The 20,404-nt window shown below is 49.4% G+C and overlaps 1 protein-coding gene across 1 annotated transcript in view; it reads left to right on the top strand.

Annotated features, from left to right (window-relative positions):
* The first annotated feature begins 3,229 nt into the window (after positions 1-3,229).
* DAGLB (diacylglycerol lipase beta) overlaps positions 3,230-20,404 on the top strand; it is a 56,235-nt gene continuing 39,060 nt past the window's right edge. The window contains exons 1-2 of the mRNA XM_040358454.1: positions 3,230-3,474; positions 13,781-13,943. Of these exons, the coding sequence (XP_040214388.1) occupies positions 3,380-3,474; positions 13,781-13,943 (258 nt within the window). The 5' untranslated portion in view covers positions 3,230-3,379. The remainder of the gene's footprint in view (positions 3,475-13,780; positions 13,944-20,404) is intronic.

The raw sequence follows: 20,404 nt of genomic DNA, 5'->3' as shown, positions 1-20,404 counted from the left end.
GTTACGTGGAACCAGCGGTGAACACAGAAGAATCGCGGGTCATCCCACGGGGAGATCGCGGGTGGGGAGAATCGAGATTGCGATTCTCTCCGCGATTAATCGTGCAGCTCTAATGTGTGTGTGTGTGTGTGTGTGTGTGTGTGTGTGTGTGTGTGTGTGTGTGTATATATATATATATATATATATATATATATATATATATATATATATATATATATATATATATATATATATAAACACACACACACACACACACACACACACACACAGAGCTCTGTGTCCAAAGGAACAGTGATCTGGCTCTTCTCCCTGAAAATCAGGGAGAGAAAATAGCCAGAATAGTAAGTAAAAGCAGCACACAGTACACGTTGTTAGGCGAACAGTGAGCCCCTTTCCAGCCAGTGTTATTAGTACGTTGTACAGTATTATCACCGTTTACTGTATTGATGTCACTAATGGCGTCAGTGTCAGTTTGCAACCCTCCCAGCCAGTGTCATCACCAAATTGCCTGCCACCCTATAACAGTCCCATTACAAGTCGCTGGTCACCGCCATTGCCAGTATAGTGTCATAGCTGCGTAAATTCCAGTATATATACCACAGTTTGTAGACACAAATAACTTTCACACAAACCAATTCAAATACACTTATCAGGATTTTTTTTTAACCAAAGACATGTAGCAAAATACAGTTTGGTCTAATTATATGAAGACATTTATGGGGCTTTTTTTCAAAAGTTTTGGTCTTTTTTCATATTTTGTAAAATATTTTATAAATATTTATTTTAAAAAAAAAAACAGAGGTGATCAAATTCCTCCAAAAGAAAAACGATTTGTGTGGAAAAAATTATATAAATGTAATTTGTGTACAGAGTTGTCTGTCCCTGGCATTCCCCCCTTACACCAGAATCCCTGGCGGAGTCCCCCATTACACCAGAATCCCTGGCGGAGTCCCCCATTACACCAGAATCCCTGGAGGAGTCCCCCCTTACACCAGAATCCCTGGCGGAGTCCCCCATTACACCAGAATCCCTGGCAGAGTCCCCCCTTACACCAGAATCCCTGGAGGAGTCCCCCCTTACACCAGAATCCCTGGCAGAGTCCCCCCTTACACCAGAATCCCTGGCGGAGTCCCCCCTTACACCAGAATCCCTGACAGAGTCCCCCCTTACACCAGAATCCCTGACAGAGTCCCCCCTTACACCAGAATCCCTGGCGGAGTCCCCCCTTACACCAGAATCCCTGGCGGAGTCCCCCTTTACACCAGAATCCCTGGCGGAGTCCCCCCTTCCACCAGAATCCCTGGCGGAGTCCCCCCTTCCACCAGAATCCCTGGCAGAGTCCCCCCTTACACCAGAATCCCTGGCGGAGTCCCTCCTTACACCAGAATCCCTGGCGGAGTCCCTCCTTACACCAGAATCCCTGGCAGAGTCCCCCTTTACACCAGAATCCCTGGCGGAGTCCCCCCTTCCACCAGAATCCCTGGCGGAGTCCCCCCTTCCACCAGAATCCCTGGCGGAGTCCCCCCTTCCACCAGAATCCCTGGCGGAGTCCCCCCTTATACCAGAATCCCTGGTGGAGTCCCTCCTTACACCAGGATCCCTGGCAGAGTCCCCCTTTACACCAGAATCCCTGGTGGAGTCCCTCCTTACACCAGAATCCCTGGCGGAGTCCCTCCTTACACCAGAATCCCTGGCAGAGTCCCCCTGCACACCAGAAGCCAGGTTGTCCCTAAGTGCTAGCTGGAGAAGAAATCGACCGGGCAGCTCCTGGAAGTGGGATGGAAGGGGACAGATGAGAGAGAGGGGGAGGGAGATGGGGGACTGCTCACTCACCAGACTCGTATCTTGCAGCCACCACAGATCTTCCAGCTGCTGCACTTCAAATCTCCCCCCACACATCCATTTTCTGCACACTAGGATTGCACTGTGGGCGGGGTATACACAGAGGGTGGGGGTGGGAGGAGCCCTCTCTCCTCTTCTGTTCATGGAGGGGAGGAAGTGGGATTTTGATTGCTGGTCAGTCGGCACTGTGTCATATTCACAGAGTGCCCATCGGTGCTGCATATCAGTGACACCCATCAGTGCCCACTCATCAGTGCCGCTTTATTAGTGCCCATCAATGAAGGAGAAAACCAGGGCTCAAGTCCTGCGGGAACGCGTGGGAACGGAGTTCCTGCACTTTTTTCACAGCAGGAACTCAGTTCCCTTTGCAGGATTAGAGCAGCCCGAACCAATCCTTCACTAAGCGGCGATGCCCAGCTCGAGTCACTGTCAGGGGCAGGCGAACCTTAGTACTAAAGTTCTTTCTAAATCCCGCGATAACTCGCGGCAGATCTCCGCATGTCTCCTGGGAACAATGACAAAAGCTCCCAGGAGACATTGCGCATTGAGGAAGTGACAGAATACCCGCACACTACCCGATGAATCCATATACAGGAAGCGGGCAGTAACATAAAGGATTACTAAGGTACAGTGGATCGAAAAAAAAAAACAAAAAAAAACATGCGGTTTAGTAATTGTACATATGAGCATATCATTTTTTTTTTGGTGGGGGAGTGGATCCTGGGTGGGAGTTCCCACACTTTTTTCCCCAGGACTTGACCCCTGGAGAAAACGTACTTATTTACAAAATTTTATAACAGAAACAAAAGAAAAGATTTTTTTTTTTTCAAAATTTTCGGTCTTTTTTTATTTGTTTAGCAAAAAATAAAAACCAAAGAGGTGATCAAATACCACCAAAAGAAAGCTCTATTTGTGGGAACAAAATGATAACAACTCTGTTTGGGTACAGTGTAGCATGACCGCTCAATTGTCATTCAAATTGCGACAGCGCTGAAAGCTGAAAATTGGCCTGAGCAGGAAGCGGGTGTAAGTGCCTGGTATTGAAGTGGTTAACCATTAGACTAGCAATAGTCACAAATCACAGCTCTAAAGACTGGTAAGGGGACCTGGAAACTCGCCCTGTGCTCATTAGAGGGGATTTGTAAGGCTCCAACACAATGAAAACTTTTTGCTCTGCGCTCGACTTCAATTGCCTGAAATCGGCACATGCGCAGTTGATGGCAGGGATACCGATCTTCATGGGATACAATACAGATCTCCATGCTACACCGTGACATTGCGAAGACACAACCTACAATACAAAGCATGAGCTGTCACAACAGACCGCAGAGCCCCGCCCACCCTGCTCAGTGAACACACACACGGCCCCGCCCACATGCTGGGGTCACATGCTTCTGACATCACGAAGGTCCTTCGGCTTGTGTAGTGACGGATTGGAGATGGTTGTGGATTCCGGGCGGGGTCAGAGTCATACCGGGGTCTTTCGGCTGCTTCTCCCGCTTCTCGCCAGGGTGGTATAGCCCGGACAGGAGGAAAGATGCCGGGGCTCATGATGTTTGGCCGCCGCTGGGTCATAGCCAGTGATGATCTGGTCTTCCCTGGAGCCTTTGAACTGCTGGTCAGGTTCATCTGGTGAGTGATAGGCTGGGGGGCTGACCGGCACCTGTAGGGGGGAGTGTCCTGTTATGAGATTTATGTGACAGGGTGCCTGGGACTTGTAGTTCCTCAGTCCTGGCTGGGCATACGTCAGTGCAGGTATGCGGAAGAATCTCTGCGGTTGGTTTCCATGGTTACTGCGTTCTGCACTCCATAGCTCTTTATATGGTTATGGGTTAGGCCTGTAATATAAAATTCGGGTGGCCTGTTCACATAGAGGGAACATGTCTAATATGAGTACAATGAAGGAGGGCTTTATGAATAAAAAATATCTTTCTTGTAAATATTGGCGCATTGTCTGTGCCATACTGACAGTGACATTACACCAAGGATATTATGTGTTGTGCCAGACATGACTAATCATGTTAAAGTGTGACTAAGGGCCAAACTTTTTTCATTTTTGATAGAGTGCTGAAGAGTTGGAACTGCTTATTTTTATTTTTTTTTGCCATCTGTGTCACATTGGGGAGAGTTCCCTTCATTAGCCAAAACAGGAAGTGAGAGGAAATCCCTTTAAAGTGAGGACAGGGTCACCAGAACTAGTGTCCCCATTGTGGGTGGACAGTGAGGAGGGAGAGGAGAAGTGAGGTGGGAGGGAAGCGAGGTGTGTGGGTGGACAGTGAGGTGGGAGAGGAGAAGTGAGGTGTGTGGGTGGATAGTGAGGTGGGAGAGGAGAAGTGAGGTGTGTGGGTGGACAGTGAGGTGGGAGAGAAGTGAGGTGTGTGGGTGGACAGTGAGGTGTGTGGGTGGACAGTGAGGTGGGAGAGAAGTGAGGTGTGTGGGTGGACAGTGAGGTGGGAGAGGAGGAGTGAGGTGTGTGGGTGGACAGTGAGGTGTGTGGGTGGACAGTGAGGTGGGAGAGGAGAAGTGAGGTGTGTGGGTGGACAGTGAGGTGGGAGAGGAGAAGTGAGGTGTGTGGGTGGACAGTGAGGTGGGAGAGAAGTGAGGTGTGTGTGTGTGTGTGGGTGGACAGTGAGGTGTGTGTGGGTGGACAGTGAGGTGGGAGAGAAGCGAGGTGTGTGGGTGGACAGTGAGGTGGGAGAGAAGTGAGGTGTGTGGGTGGACAGTGAGGTGGGAGAGGAGAAGTGAGGTGTGTGGGTGGATAGTGAGGTGGGAGAGGAGAAGCGAGGTGTGTGGGTGGACAGTGAGGTGGGAGAGAAGTGAGGTGTGTGGGTGGACAGTGAGGTGTGTGGGTGGATAGTGAGGTGGGAGAGGAGAAGCGAGGTGTGTGGGTGGACAGTGAGGTGGGAGAGAAGTGAGGTGTGTGGGTGGACAGTGAGGTGTGTGGGTGGACAGTGAGGTGGGAGAGAAGCGAGGTGTGTGGGTGGATAGTGAGGTGGGAGAGGAGAAGCGAGGTGTGTGGGTGGACAGTGAGGTGGGAGAGGAGAAGCGAGGTGCGTGGGTGGACAGCGAGGTGGGAGAGGAGAAGTGAGGTGTGTGGGTGGACAGTGAGGTGGGAGAGGAGAAGTGAGGTGTGTGGGTGGACAGTGAGGTGGGAGAGGAGAAGTGAGGTGTGTGGGTGGACAGTGAGGTGGGAGAGGAGGAGTGAGGTGTGTGGGTGGACAGTGAGGTGGGAGAGGAGAAGCGAGGTGTGTGGGTGGACAGTGAGGAGGGAGAGAAACGAGGTGTGTGGGTGGACAGTGAGGAGGGAGAGGAGGAGCGAGGTGTGTGGGTGGACAGTGAGGAGGGAGAGGAGAAGTGAGGTGTGTGGGTGGACAGTGAGGTGGGAGAGGAGAAGCGAGGTGTGTGGGTGGACAGTGAGGTGGGAGAGGAGACATGAGGTGTGTGGGTGGACAGTGAGGTGGGAGAGGAGGAGTGAGGTGTGTGGGTGGACAGTGAGGAGGGAGAGGAGAAGCGAGGTGCGTGGGTGGACAGTGAGGTGGGAGAGGAGAAGTGAGGTGTGTGGGTGGACAGTGAGGAGGGAGAGGGGAAGCGAGGTGCGTGGGTGGACAGTGAGGTGGGAGAGGAGAAGCGAGGTGTGTGGGTGGACAGTGAGGTGTGTGGGTGGACAGTGAGGTGGGAGAGGAGAAGTGAGGTGTGTGGGTGGATAGTGAGGAGGGAGAGGAGAAGTGAGGTGTGTGTGGGTGGATAGTGAGGAGGGAGAGGAGAAGCGAGGTGTGTGGGTGGACAGTGAGGTGGGAGGGAAGCGAGGTGTGTGTGGGTGGACAGTGAGGTGGGAGAGGAGAAGTGAGGTGTGTGTGGGTGGACAGTGAGGTGGGAGAGAAGTGAGGTGTGTGGGTGGACAGTGAGGTGGGAGAGGAGAAGTGAGGTGTGTGGGTGGATAGTGAGGAGGGAGAGGAGAAGCGAGGTGTGTGGGTGGACAGTGAGGTGGGAGAGAAGTGAGGTGTGTGGGTGGACAGTGAGGAGGGAGAGGAGAAGTGAGGTGTGTGGGTGGACAGTGAGGTGGGAGAGGAGGAGCGAGGTGTGTGGGTGGACAGTGAGGTGGGAGAGGAGGAGTGAGGTGTGTGGGTGGACAGTGAGGTGGGAGAGGCGGAGCGAGGTGTGTGGGTGGACAGTGAGGTGGGAGAGGAGAAGTGAGGTGTGTGGGTGGACAGTGAGGTGGGAGAGGAGGAGCGAGGTGTGTGGGTGGACAGTGAGGTGGGAGAGGAGAAGTGAGGTGTGTGGGTGGACAGTGAGGTGGGAGAGGAGGAGTGAGTTGTGTGGGTGGATAGTGAGGAGGGAGAGGAGAAGCGAGGTGTGTGTGGGTGGATAGTGAGGAGGGAGAGGAGAAGTGAGGTGTGTGGGTGGACAGTGAGGTGGGAGAGGAGAAGCGAGGTGTGTGGGTGGACAGTGAGGTGGGAGAGGAGAAGCGAGGTGTGTGGGTGGACAGTGAGGTGGGAGAGGAGAAGTGAGGTGTGTGGGTGGACAGTGAGGTGGGAGAGGAGGAGTGAGGTGTGTGGGTGGACAGTGAGGTGGGAGAGGAGAAGTGAGGTGTGTGTGGGTGGACAGTGAGGTGGGAGAGGAGAAGTGAGGTGTGTGGGTGGACAGTGAGGTGGGAGAGGAGGAGCGAGGTGTGTGGGTGGACAGTGAGGTGGGAGAGGAGGAGCGAGGTGTGTGGGTGGACAGTGAGGTGGGAGAGGAGAAGTGAGGTGGGAGAGGAGAAGCGAGGTGTGTGGGTGGACAGTGAGGTGGGAGAGGAGGAGCGAGGTGTGTGGGTGGACAGTGAGGAGGGAGAGGAGAAGTGAGGTGTGTGGGTGGACAGTGAGGTGGGAGAGGAGGAGTGAGGTGTCTGTGGGTGGACAGTGAGGTGGGAGAGGAGGAGCGAGGTGTGTGGGTGGACAGTGAGGTGGGAGAGGAGGAGCGAGGTGTGTGGGTGGACAGTGAGGTGGGAGAGGAGGAGCGAGGTGTGTGGGTGGACAGTGAGGTGGGAGAGGAGGAGCGAGGTGTGTGGGTGGACAGTGAGGTGGGAGAGGAGAAGCGAGGTGTGTGGGTGGACAGTGAGGTGGGAGAGGAGAAGTGAGGTGTGTGGGTGGACAGTGAGGTGGGAGAGGAGGAGTGAGGTGTCTGTGGGTGGACAGTGAGGTGGGAGAGGAGAAGTGAGGTGTCTGTGGGTGGACAGTGAGGTGGGAGAGGAGGAGCGAGGTGTGTGGGTGGACAGTGAGGTGGGAGAGAAGTGAGGTGTGTGGGTGGACAGTGAGGTGGGAGAGGAGGTGTGAGGTGTGTGGGTGGACAGTGAGGTGGGAGAGGAGAAGTGAGGTGTGTGGGTGGACAGTGAGGTGGGAGAGGAGGAGCGAGGTGTGTGGGTGGACAGTGAGGTGGGAGAGGAGGAGCGAGGTGTGTGGGTGGACAGTGAGGTGGGAGAGAAGTGAGGTGTGTGGGTGGACAGTGAGGTGGAAGAGAAGTGAGGTGTGTGGGTGGACAGTGAGGTGGGAGAGGAGGTGTGAGGTGTGTGGGTGGACAGTGAGGAGGGAGAGGAGAAGTGAGGTGTGTGGGTGGACAGTGAGGTGGGAGAGGAGAAGCGAGGTGTGTGGGTGGACAGTGAGGTGGGAGAGGAGAAGTGAGGTGTGTGGGTGGACAGTGAGGTGGGAGAGGAGGAGTGAGGTGTCTGTGGGTGGACAGTGGGGTGGGAGAGGAGGAGTGAGGTGTGTGGGTGGACAGCGAGGTGGGAGAGGAGAAGTGAGGTGTGTGGGTGGACAGTGAGGTGGGAGAGGAGAAGCGAGGTGTGTGGGTGGACAGTGAGGTGGGAGAGGAGGTGTGAGGTGTGTGGGTGGACAGTGAGGTGGGAGAGGAGAAGTGAGGTGTGTGGGTGGACAGTGAGGTGGGAGAGAAGTGAGGTGTGTGGGTGGACAGTGAGGTGGGAGAGGAGGAGTGAGGTGTGTGGGTGGACAGTAAGGAGGGAGAGGAGGAGTGAGGTGTGTGGGTGGACAGTGAGGTGGGAGAGGAGGAGTGAGGTGTGTGGGTGGACAGTGAGGTGGGAGAGGAGGAGTGAGGTGTGTGGGTGGACAGTGAGGTGGGAGAGGAGGTGTGAGGTGTGTGGGTGGACAGTGAGGTGGGAGAGGAGAAGTGAGGTGTGTGGGTGGACAGTGAGGTGGGAGAGGAGAAGCGAGGTGTGTGGGTGGATAGTGAGGAGGGAGAGGAGAAGTGAGGTGTGTGGGTGGACAGTGAGGTGGGAGAGGAGAAGTGAGGTGTGTGGGTGGACAGTGAGGTGGGAGAGGAGGAGTGAGGTGTGTGGGTGGACAGTGAGGTGGGAGAGGAGGAGTGAGGTGTGTGGGTGGACAGTGAGGTGGGAGAGGAGAAGTGAGGTGTGTGGGTGGACAGTGAGGTGGGAGAGGAGAGGCGAGGTGTGTGGGTGGACAGTGAGGTGGGAGAGGAGGTGTGAGGTGTGTGGGTGGACAGTGAGGTGGGAGAGGAGAAGTGAGGTGTGTGGGTGGACAGTGAGGTGGGAGAGAAGTGAGGTGTGTGGGTGGACAGTGAGGTGGGAGAGGAGGAGTGAGGTGTGTGGGTGGACAGTAAGGAGGGAGAGGAGGAGTGAGGTGTGTGGGTGGACAGTGAGGTGGGAGAGGAGGAGTGAGGTGTGTGGGTGGACAGTGAGGTGGGAGAGGAGGAGCGAGGTGTGTGGGTGGACAGTGAGGTGGGAGAGGAGAAGCGAGGTGTGTGGGTGGACAGTGAGGAGGGAGAGGAGAAGTGAGGTGTGTGGGTGGACAGTGAGGTGGGAGAGGAGAAGCGAGGTGTGTGGGTGGACAGTGAGGTGGGAGAGAAGTGAGGTGTGTGGGTGGACAGTGAGGTGGGAGGGAAGCGAGGTGTGTGGGTGGACAGTGAGGTGGGAGAGGAGAAGTGAGGTGTGTGGGTGGACAGTGAGGTGGGAGAGGAGAAGCGAGGTGTGTGGGTGGACAGTGAGGTGGGAGAGAAGTGAGGTGTGTGGGTGGACAGTGAGGTGGGAGGGAAGCGAGGTGTGTGGGTGGACAGTGAGGTGGGAGAGAAGTGAGGTGTGTGGGTGGACAGTGAGGTGGGAGGGAAGTGAGGTGTGTGGGTGGACAGTGAGGTGGGAGAGGAGAAGTGAGGTGTGTGGGTGGACAGTGAGGTGGGAGAGGAGAAGTGAGGTGTGTGGGTGGACAGTGAGGTGGGAGAGGAGAAGCGAGGTGTGTGGGTGGACAGTGAGGTGGGAGAGGAGAAGTGAGGTGTGTGGGTGGACAGTGAGGTGGGAGAGGAGGAGCGAGGTGTGTGGGTGGACAGTGAGGTGGGAGAGGAGGAGTGAGGTGTGTGGGTGGACAGTGAGGTGGGAGAGGAGAAGCGAGGTGTGTGGGTGGACAGTGAGGTGGGAGAGGAGAAGTGAGGTGTGTGGGTGGACAGCGAGGTGGGAGAGGAGGAGCGAGGTGTGTGGGTGGACAGTGAGGTGGGAGAGGAGAAGTGAGGTGTGTGGGTGGACAGTGAGGTGGGAGGGAAGCGAGGTGTGTGGGTGGACAGTGAGGTGGGAGAGGAGAAGTGAGGTGTGTGGGTGGACAGTGAGGTGGGAGAGGAGGAGCGAGGTGTGTGTGGGTGGACAGTGAGGTGGGAGAGGAGGAGTGAGGTGTGTGGGTGGACAGTGAGGTGGGAGGGAAGCGAGGTGTGTGGGTGGACAGTGAGGTGGGAGGGAAGCGAGGTGTGTGGGTGGACAGTGAGGTGGGAGAGGAGAAGTGAGGTGTGTGGGTGGACAGTGAGGTGGGAGAGGAGAAGCGAGGTGTGTGGGTGGACAGTGAGGTGGGAGAGGAGAAGTGAGGTGTGTGGGTGGACAGTGAGGTGGGAGAGGAGGAGCGAGGTGTGTGGGTGGACAGTGAGGTGGGAGAGGAGGAGTGAGGTGTGTGGGTGGACAGTGAGGTGGGAGAGGAGGAGCGAGGTGTGTGGGTGGACAGTGAGGTGGGAGAGGAGAAGCGAGGTGTGTGGGTGGACAGTGAGGTGGGAGAGGAGAAGTGAGGTGTGTGGGTGGACAGCGAGGTGGGAGAGGAGGAGCGAGGTGTGTGGGTGGACAGTGAGGTGGGAGAGGAGAAGTGAGGTGTGTGGGTGGACAGTGAGGTGGGAGGGAAGCGAGGTGTGTGGGTGGACAGTGAGGTGGGAGAGGAGAAGTGAGGTGTGTGGGTGGACAGTGAGGTGGGAGAGGAGGAGCGAGGTGTGTGTGGGTGGACAGTGAGGTGGGAGAGGAGGAGTGAGGTGTGTGGGTGGACAGTGAGGTGGGAGGGAAGCGAGGTGTGTGGGTGGACAGTGAGGTGGGAGGGAAGCGAGGTGTGTGGGTGGACAGTGAGGTGTGTGGATGAAGTGCAAGTAGAGGTGAGATGTTTAGGTGGAAAACAAGGAGGCGGATCTGTACGGACGGACAGTGTGGAGTACTCACCTCTTCTCCAACAATATCCCCCTCAGTAATGACTTTTTGCTCCGGTATTCCCCCAGACTTTCAGGGGGCAACCCACTTCCTGTGAGTGCTGGGCATCAGGGGGCATTACTATGGGGCCCTGAATACACATTCAAATGATGCAGAGAATAGTCATGATATCCCTCTATGAGTATAGTATAGCTGTGTCACCAGTCTGGGGCTAGAAACCCCGCCGCAGCTTAATCTCCAAAATGTACCCCGTCAGGAGGTACAGTTTAGGAGCATTTTAATTGGTTGTACCGTCACATGGGTGACGCCGACCAATCAGAACCTGTGTAGCCTGTCCTGTCAGGGGGGGATTTCTAGGACTGGTGACACGACTATACCAGGGCTCATAGCGGGATATCGCTGCACTCCAGGTCAGCGGGACTGGTGAAAACAACCCTGCTGTGGCGGGTGACCGGCTTGTAGACGTTTTAAAGGAGAAGTCTAGCCTGAGATTTTTAGGCTGGGCTTCTCCTATGGGTCACAGGAGTGCAATTAGTTTTGCACTCCTGTGACCCGTTTTCAGCGGAGAGCAGTCTGAAGTCCGCTGACGTCGCCATCAGTCAAAGTACCGCGTCATCCTGACTTCCAAGTCAAGAATTGGAGGTCACATGTTAACTACTGGCAGCTATAGCCAGGTGCAGTGATTGCAAAAAATCCAGCAGGCTTTACAGAAGCCAATAGATGGATTGGCTTCAGTACAACCAGCCTGTGCATGGATGGATCAGATGCCTTCTGGTCCCTGCTGAACCCAATGGAGGAATTGGATCCGCCAGCTGATTTGATTGATGGCAGTCTCGGCGAGTTGCTGAGACAGTCTCTCCCCGCCCCTCCACAGCTCCAATGAGCATGGAGGATCAGAGAGGAGAGACGTTGACTGACAGTCAGTAGCTCTCCTCTCAGGGATCTGTAAAAACTGAGCCATCAGCGGTGTTCGGTGGCTCGTTCTCGGTGCAGAGACGGCGGGGGACGGATGCTCCATCCACCGAGGTAAATATGGAAAAAAAATAAAAAAAATACTTCTCTTTTAAATCAGGGCTGGGTGAGGGGACTAAATGAGCTTTAAGAGGAAGATCAACAATTGTGTAATGGCCATTCAGGTTCTCTCATTTTTTGTTTTCAAACTTGCTCTAGAATCCCAAGTTGCAATTTGGTTCCTCTGAGCAATGTGTTGCGCTGTTTTATTTATAAAAGCCTTAGAGTAAAGCCCTGTACACAAGGGCCGAATATTGGGCAACGTCCAATAGAAATCAGCTGACGTTCAGCCCGTGTGTACTGCAGCTTCTGTCAAAGGGGCATGACCGGCCAATGGCCGAGAGCGCTGACCGGAGTGTTCTTATGGGGGGGGGGGGCGTCCCCGGATCTCCTAAGACTTTGCTCCTCAGTTTAGTGGATGCAGGTAGCATTGCTGATCCACTGATAAATCCACCTAGTAAGGTGACCTGCAAAATATGCGCTGTCAGGGGGCTTAGAGGTTCAAAGGTTCATCTTTGTAAATAAATCATGTAGTCGGTAGTTCACTGTGCAGGTCTCAAAATGAGTGCTCATTTTTAAATTGCTATACCTGTCACAGGGGTGTCAAACTGGCGGCCCTCCAGCTGTTGCAGAACTATAAGTCCCACCATGCCTCTGCCTGTGGGAGTCATGGGAATTGTAATTCCGCAACAGCTAGAGGGCCGCTAGTTTGACACCTGTGACTGGAAGCTTCCCCACAACCTGACCAAACAAACTAGGAATCAGCCCCTTCCTGGCTAGGTTCTGGGATGCACCGTATATTGGGCATGCTGCGGGCATCACAGGAAAGAGCACTGTTCTTGAAAACCCATGCATACGCAGTTATCATAGCGGCAAAGCTCAGCACTCCTTCAGGATGGTGAGAGGGCACACTGTGCATGCATGGGTTATAAAAGGAGAGCACTTGTTCCTGTAATGCTGGGGGGGGGGGGGTGTACCCAGTGTAAGGCCAGTCCCAGGTTTTAGTTAAGACTGATCTCTTACAATGGAAGTAATTTATATCTAATTTTATCTAATAGATTTATTTCCAGAGGTTCTCTTTCAGGACCCAACAGCAATGTTCAAATGACAAGCTGATCAATGCATTGCTCATATTGTGCATCTGTAATGATGCGTTTAATAAGTGTAACATAGAGTGTACCTCTGCAAGCTAAATATTACCCTGCATTTGGGTGTAGGCCGTGATCCTTCTGGAGAGAGACAGACATGCTTGCTGTGAACTAATTCACATATCATCTGAGAGCAATGCTATTGGCTCTTTTCTGGCAGTACGCACACAACGGTACTGTGATGTCACCGAGACTGAGGTGTTGCTTCTCCAAAGAGTAAATGATCCAGTGATTGTGATTTAGATTTGTTATCAATAATTCAGGGTCTACATAAAGTAATGCAAGGCTATAGTGGAGATTGCATCCCTGAACCACCCCTCAATCTAAAGTAACTTAGTCTGTAGTGCTTGTGAGCTGAGAAACCCAGCATGCCAATATCAAGTGGGTCACCCCTGTGCTGGGATGAATAGGCTGCCCACTACTCTTATGGGCTAGTAATGAAGGAGAAGTGTTGAACAAAAAGGGGGAGTTTAGCCTCATATAAAAAGGAGTAATAGTTTTAATAACGTACCATCATTCGAGTAATTGTAGAAAAGAGGAAGGGTAAGGGCAAAGGAATAGTTGCTGAAGCTAGACTTGGGGACATGCCCACCCAAATGTTAGTGGACTATCTCGGTACTGATAAACAACAATAGGAGTATTTAAAATAAAATGTATTACAGATAAAAAATGCAAAAATCATACAAATCAAAGATTGGACAAAGTCTTTACTAGTTTCGCGGATGTACCGCTTCTTCAGGAGAGCCAATCTATAAAATACATAACAGTGTAAAAGTAATAAAATACAGTTCAGCACAAATTAGACAATAAATAATCAGAAGTATTGGTAGCTTACCCAGTGAGTAATGAAACGGGTGCGGAGGCAGGCCGCCCACATAATTCCCCCCACGGCAGACATGGGGGATAATGCGCAATCTCTAAGTAAAGGATATATAGTTGATTAAAACCCATAAATGTAATTGGGGTCGGGTGGGTAAGGGATGGTGGAAGGGGAGGAAGAGAAGTGTTCTTGGACCAAGAGGCTGATATTTGTACAATAGTGCTTAATGTTTTATTTAATTTTTTTCGTTTTTCGTCTTCGTAATTTGTCAGATGGAGGGACATCAAAGCCTTAGTAAACTGCAGTTAAATTCTGCACCTTTGACAGAAGCTGCAGTACACACGGGCTATCTGCATGGTGCTGTCTTATATTGCTCTTTATGTGGCCTTTTTGGACAGTTGATCATAGACTTGTATCGTTTTTATTTAAATGATGATTCTTGGCTAAATATTTCATGTTAGGTTGTGCACACTATTGCCTGGCTATATGAAAATTGTTTTTGTTTTTCAGGTGGATTGGGATATTGGTGCTCTATTCTGTCCATAAAGGGAACTTTGACTGCATCGGGGGACCTGTACTGCGCAGCTACTTGATCGTACTTATTGTTATGTTGGCTGCAATAATCTGCTCAGTTTCATCGATTGTCTATGTCAGCATGCAAGGTAAGCAGTTTTAATTAACTTGTTTCTGCTCTGTTTTCTTTTGTGAATTCAGGCCTTCTATTCTGCTGGGTCAATGCGTAGCTGCAGGTGACATTCTCTATGGTATAATGCAAAAATGAGTCTTTTTTTTTTTTTGAAAATTTCTGTTTATTGAAAAATTTTTGGCATAACAAAACACACATCCCTTGGTACAACACAAAGTTTATCAATGGTCAACATGACCATGTACATAAGAACAGCGCCATCGCAGATGGCAATACCCAACATAACACCCACCCTCCCTCCCCCCTCTACTCAGTTCCCTTCCCCCTGCAAAACCTAGCGCTGGGCTCCTCTGAAGAAGGGCAAAAATGAGTCTTTGACGTCAATGGCCAACAAATCCTTATGTAGACAAAAAAACCCGGAACATGCTGCCTTCCCCGCCAACAAACCACCCACAATTGATGCGTTTCACCTCTCATAGGCTTAAGCCTGGTGCACTCAGGCCGAATATTGGATGGAATCGAAGCCGGCCAAACGTCAGGCTTTTGTCAAATGGGCATGCTGGGGAAAAAAAGCAGCTGATCGACAGCACTTGCAGCCAATGCGAGTGCTGACCGGTGTGTACTGGCGGGGGGGGGGGGGGGGAGGAGGTAGTCCCCCTGTTGGGCAGTCCCCCTGTCAGAAGACAATAGCTCAGTGAGTATATTGCTGTACTAACATCGCAAAATTAGTAAAGCAAGCTCCTTAAGCCTCATGCACACGATCGTATTTCCATCGGACTAATCCGTGGAATTTCATGCAAAGTGAGTTGGCCGTGAAATGTTCTGCATACAGACGGCAGAACTTTTTCAGCCAACATACACCAAACTACATGGATTTTCAGCTCTTGTGTTGGGCAATTTCTGCTTATGTTGTGCTATGGTTAGCATTGCGTGTTTATACTTTGGATTTAAGTCCGCTGGACTTGTGTACACACAATCGGTTAATCCAACGGCACACAGCATTTGTTGTCGGAAAATTTGAGAGCATGCTATCCCACATCTGTAGATTCTGCACAGACTACTGCCATGATAAAGAGCTGATTGAAGACCTCATTCACACTTGAACTGAGAATCTTAGACCCCATACACACTATTAGATTTTCTGCAGACTTTTGTCTTTAGGTTTACCAAAACCATATAATATGAGGTCAAACCTTAAAGCCTCGTACACACGATCGGATTTCTATTGGACAAATCCGTGGAATTTTGTGCGAAGTGCGTTGGACGTGAACTTGTTCTGCATACAGACGGCAAACTTTTCCAGCCAACATACACGAAACTACGTGTTTTTTTTTCTGCTCTTTAACGCCACCCTTTGGGCAACCTCTGTTAATGTTGTGCTATGGTTAGCATTGCTTCTGAGCATGGGTGTTTTGTACTTTGGAATTTTTTTTCAACGGACTAATGCACACACGATCGGATAATCTGACAAGACACACTTGTTGTCCGAAAATTTTAACGCATGCTATAGAACATTTGTTGTCGGACATTCCGATGACAATTGTCCGATGGAGCGTACAAACGGTCGGATTATTCGACAAAACCCTTCCATCCACATAATTTGTTGTCGGAAAATCCAGTAGTGTGTACGCTCCATGGGACAATTGTCGTCGGAATTTTCCGACAACAAATGTTCTATAGCATGCGTTAAAATTTTTGTATTTTTTTTCATTCAGCATGCTGCGTTGAACAAAAAAAAATTATTTGTGTTTTTAGGCTTTAGTGGTAGAGATCTCTATATCTAAGCATTTCAGGGTAAAAAGCATAAAAAATGGATGGATTATAGGTGGGGCAGGCAGCATGTTCATGATTTTATGTGTCTGCATAAATTTCTTTGTTGGTTAGTGTCCTCATTGGTGTGAGGCTACTTGTTTGCTTTTAACGGAGATTCGTGAAGTGTGGATGGACTTCTAAACCTGCACCTGAGCCTGGATCAGGAGCACTGGATTTTGGAGAGGTGACATTTGTCTGTTCTCTTACATGAGTCTGTAATGGAAGATGGATCAGATCCTCTGAGAAATTCTGAGGTAGATTTTTTTTTTTTTTTTTTATTATTATTATTTTTTTTTATCTGAAACTCAGGTGAACTCAGACAGTGTTTTGTCGCGGATGATGAAAGAGGAAGTGTTTGTAAGAAGCGACGCATGCAAACGCATGCCGCCGCTCCATACAGAACAATGGGTGGACCGATCGAGTCCACTTGAAAAACGGACAGGGGATCCCGATGGGTCCACTGGTGTGAAAGGGGCCTAACTGACGTAATCTAAATCCATGTTCGTTAGTTTGTTTTTTTTGGCAAAAAATGTGACTGAATGAATGGCCGCCTGTGTGAAAGGCCCCTTTCGCACAGGGCAGATCTGCTTTGCTCAGCATGGGATCTGTCCGCTGAGCCGCTGCAGAGCGGGCAGATTACAGGTCCGCTCATTTTGTGCAAAGCGGACACAGACTGAGCCGACTCACTTTGATCTGATGCACCTGCACAGAAGAGGACGGATCCTTTTTCCTTGCTTTTTAGCAGACTGGATCAGAGGTAGGGTGTAAATGGACACAGGTCTGTTTACACCCGCCGATCCATGGGGATACATGGACCATCCAATCAGGTCCACCTTAAAAACCGACAGGCAGACCCTGAACCGATCTCTCCTGTGTAAGGGGCCCATTTCTCCTGTTTGCCATTATCACCAAAAGTAAAGGTAAAAGAATATCCCAAATTTTGGGTTGTCACTAGAACATTAATAGAGGGAAGATCTCCTAATGGGGGCACCAGTTCTGGTGACAACCAGGGATTTTCTCTCTTCCTGTTTTGGCTATGGGACAGAAGCTGAAGGGAAATTTCCCCAATGGGGCACCTAAGGCTAAAAAAAAAACTAGTAGGGGTTATAGCCCCCCTTTACGCTATTTAAGATAAAAAATTAATTTGCTTTTTAGATCTACCTTTTTATTATTCTAACAATGCTTTTTATTTTTTGAGGCGTAAAGCAACCCATAATGCAGTTTTCTTTCCTACAACCATGGGTGGAAGTAAAGAAAATCGCTTGATTTCCCTGTCAACACAGTCAGTGTAGATGGGGGCATCCCTCCTGCAGTGCTATTGTGTTCTTCCGAGCTTTCCCTGTTGGCAGAACACAATGTTAACTACTAGCAGCTACAGCCGGCAGTCATTACTGAAGTAATGCCTGTTGGATTATTTGCAATCAATAGAGGGATCGACTTCAGTACAACCAGCCTGTGCATAGATGGATCGGATCCCATCTGGTCCCAGCTGAACCCACCCAAATTCTATCCCTCCATTCCACAACAGGCCTAAGACCTAGATAATTTTTTCTTCATGGGCTTTGTGGAATAAAAGAATTTAAGAGACAAATGACTGAAGCTGTATGTTAAAAGCGCCCAATTGTTTTGAATTTGATGATTTACAGATTACCCCTTCCCGCACCTATGTAATGTGTACATTCACATTCTGCACATTATCCGATCTACTGTCTTAGGTGATCTTCTCAATGCATCTTTAAATACCTCCAAGCCATACATTGTGCTAGAATTTTGTAGCTTGTTTTAACTTGTCTCGCATTTCTTCCTAGAAGAGATTTTGGAATGACACGGATTGTGTTCATATATTTTTTATATAATGGACACAGTCACTTGTTTTTGTAAAACATTACTCATTGCTGGCTTTTTAGGCTAAAAAATAATAATTCTAAATCTGGACAATTACATATATATATTATTTTTTTTTTTTTTTTGCATTAACAGATGTTACTGTCGCTGAAAACCTACATGTCCATAGATAGAGGCAGCACTGCAGAAACTGTGCACATTTTATAAATCCCGTTTAATGATGACGGTTTGTAAATTTCAACATTTCCCATAAAGTGGAGCCCTTTCTCACCTCCTAAAGAGACATCTTATGCCGCGTACACACGATCAGTCCATCCAATGAGAACGGACCGATGGACCGTTTTCATCGGTTAACCGATGAAGCTGACTGATGGTCCATCGCACCTACACACCATCGGTTAAAAAACCGATCGTGTCAGAATGCGGTGACGTAAAACACACGACGTGCTGAAAAAAACGAAGTTCAATGCTTCCAAGCATGCGTCGACTTGATTCTGAGCATGCGTGGATTTTTAACCGATGGTTGTGCCTACTAATGATCAGTTTTGTTCTATCGGTTAGGAATCCATCGGTTAAATTTAAAACAAGTTGGCTTTTTTTTTTTAACCGATGGTTAAATAACCGATGGTGCCCACACACGATCGGTTTTGACCGATGAAAACGGTCCATCAGGCCATTCTCATCGGTTTAATCGATCGTGTGTACGCGGCGTTATTCATGCCAGAAAAAAGAGCAGTTTCTTAAAAGAAGGGCCAAATCTTTTTTGCTCCTACTTTTCTAATGGATCACAGGAATCCACCCAGAGGTCTAGACCAGCAGCTGGCTCAGTCTCTCAGTTGTGCCGCTGTACTTCACACAGCTCTATACTTCTCCACAACTGCCAACACTACCTGGCACCTCCAGGAATATATGGGCAAGGTCTACTTAAGCCTGCCTGGTGAAGGAGGCTGCAATTCACATATGAGGACCAGTAGGGTGCTTCCAAGGCAGGAAAGGTTGAACCCAATTTCACATTTTATAGGAAAAGTTGACACATCTATATTATTTAATTGTCTTGAAAAGCAGTTTTTGCCTAAAGTAACCTTTACTTAAAGCCCAAGTGCAGCTGGAGTAAAAATTTATAAAATTAAAATCTGGTGGCAGTACTCGCCTCCTCCCTGGTCCTGTCAACTGCAGACTTGCATACCAATCTAGCACTGGTTCTCTTCTGGGTTGAATAATTTGAAGACCAGTTTCATTCAACCCACATCCTGTGAGCCCAGGTCACCAAGGGCCCGACCCCTGCCCTGGCCTAACCTGAGAAGGCTGCATTGCGTGGTACCATGTAATTATGTGGCCCTTGCACCATTTAGGATCCACAGAACACCAGAAGAAGAATACTTGTGACACCTCTAGGCATCATTCAAGCTCGTAAAAGAGAAGCATTGGACTGGTGAACGCATTAGTGGAAAAACTGGGGTTTTCGTTTCAACATCCATTGGGCATTAGGTTCTTTTTCAGTTGCTTGGGTTTGTGTTTACTTTACATGAAACTTTTTTATAGTTAAATACTGTTTTCCCGAAAATAAGCCCGGGTCTTATATTAATTTTGGCAACAAAAGACACAGCAGTGAGAAATAATACCGCTTAGAAAACTGCTGATCCCCTGGCTTTGCTTCCGTCCCACCAAGCCAAAAGGGTGCTGGCTATGCACAGGTGCATTGGATGAAAAGAGGTCCTGGACTGCCGCACTCCTTAAAACGATATCTTTATTCAGCAAGTGAAATCCAAAAAACAACCAACAATGTTGCAGTCAAAAAGAAGTGAACAAAAGGAAAAGGATGGCTGACATGTTTCTAGAGCCGAAACAACTAATCGATTAATCGACAACTAATCGATTATGAAATTAATCTATTACAATTTTCATAATCGATTAATCGGCCAGTAACATAATGGGGTTAAAAAAACTAAAATGAGCACTTTATAGTACAAAAAAAGCAAATCTCTACTGTAAATATTACTTTCACTGTCCCCTAGTAAAAAAATGAACCCCTTACAGTAGCGATTATTTGCTCTTTGTACTTATTTAGTTTTTTTAACCCCATTATGTTACTAAACATCTCAGGCCTTGGTTCACACCTCTGTTTTTTGCAGAAACACACTACAGTTGAGTTACATGTTTTCCTATGGGACACGTTCACATCCATGATTTTTTTCAGCTGCTGTGTATTTGGAAAGGGGCGGGGACTTTTTAACGCAAACTGGTGCTTTTTTTTGGTTCAATATACTTCAATGGAGAAGCTGCAGAAAAGCATGTAATGTGTTTTTGCGGCAATTTGTGTTTTGTAATCTGCCCAACAACAAATTGGCCCAAAATGTTTTAAAAATGCGAATTTTTTTTTTTTTTAAGGCTATTATCCGATTAATCGATACAATAATCGGCCAACGAATCGATTATGAAAATAATCGTTAGTTGCAGCTCTACATGTTTCACATCGTAGCTACGAGTAAGCATCACACGATGTAAAACATGTCAGCCATCCTTTTCCTTTTGTTCACTTCTTTTTGACTGCAACATTGTTGGTTGTTTTTTGGATTTCACTTGCTAAATAAAGATATCGTTTTAAGGAGTGCGGCAGTCCAGGACCTCTTTTCATCCAAAAGACACAGCAGGGCTTATTTTTGGGGTTAAAATGCTTGTAAAATCCTATAATCCACTTTATTACAGCAGTATATAATGTACAATGTGTATCTGTAAAATAATTGTGCTAAATACCTTCATTATAGCGCCGCTTTGTGCTTCTGTGTCCCGCCGGAGCTCTCTTCCCTGCATTTATATTAAATATGTATATA

The sequence above is a fragment of the Rana temporaria genome, chromosome 6, assembly GCF_905171775.1.
Source record: "Rana temporaria chromosome 6, aRanTem1.1, whole genome shotgun sequence".
Classification (NCBI taxonomy): Eukaryota; Metazoa; Chordata; class Amphibia; order Anura; family Ranidae; genus Rana; species Rana temporaria.
The sequence above is the reverse complement of the archived record's forward strand: the minus strand, read 5'-3'. Positions and strand labels throughout refer to the sequence as shown.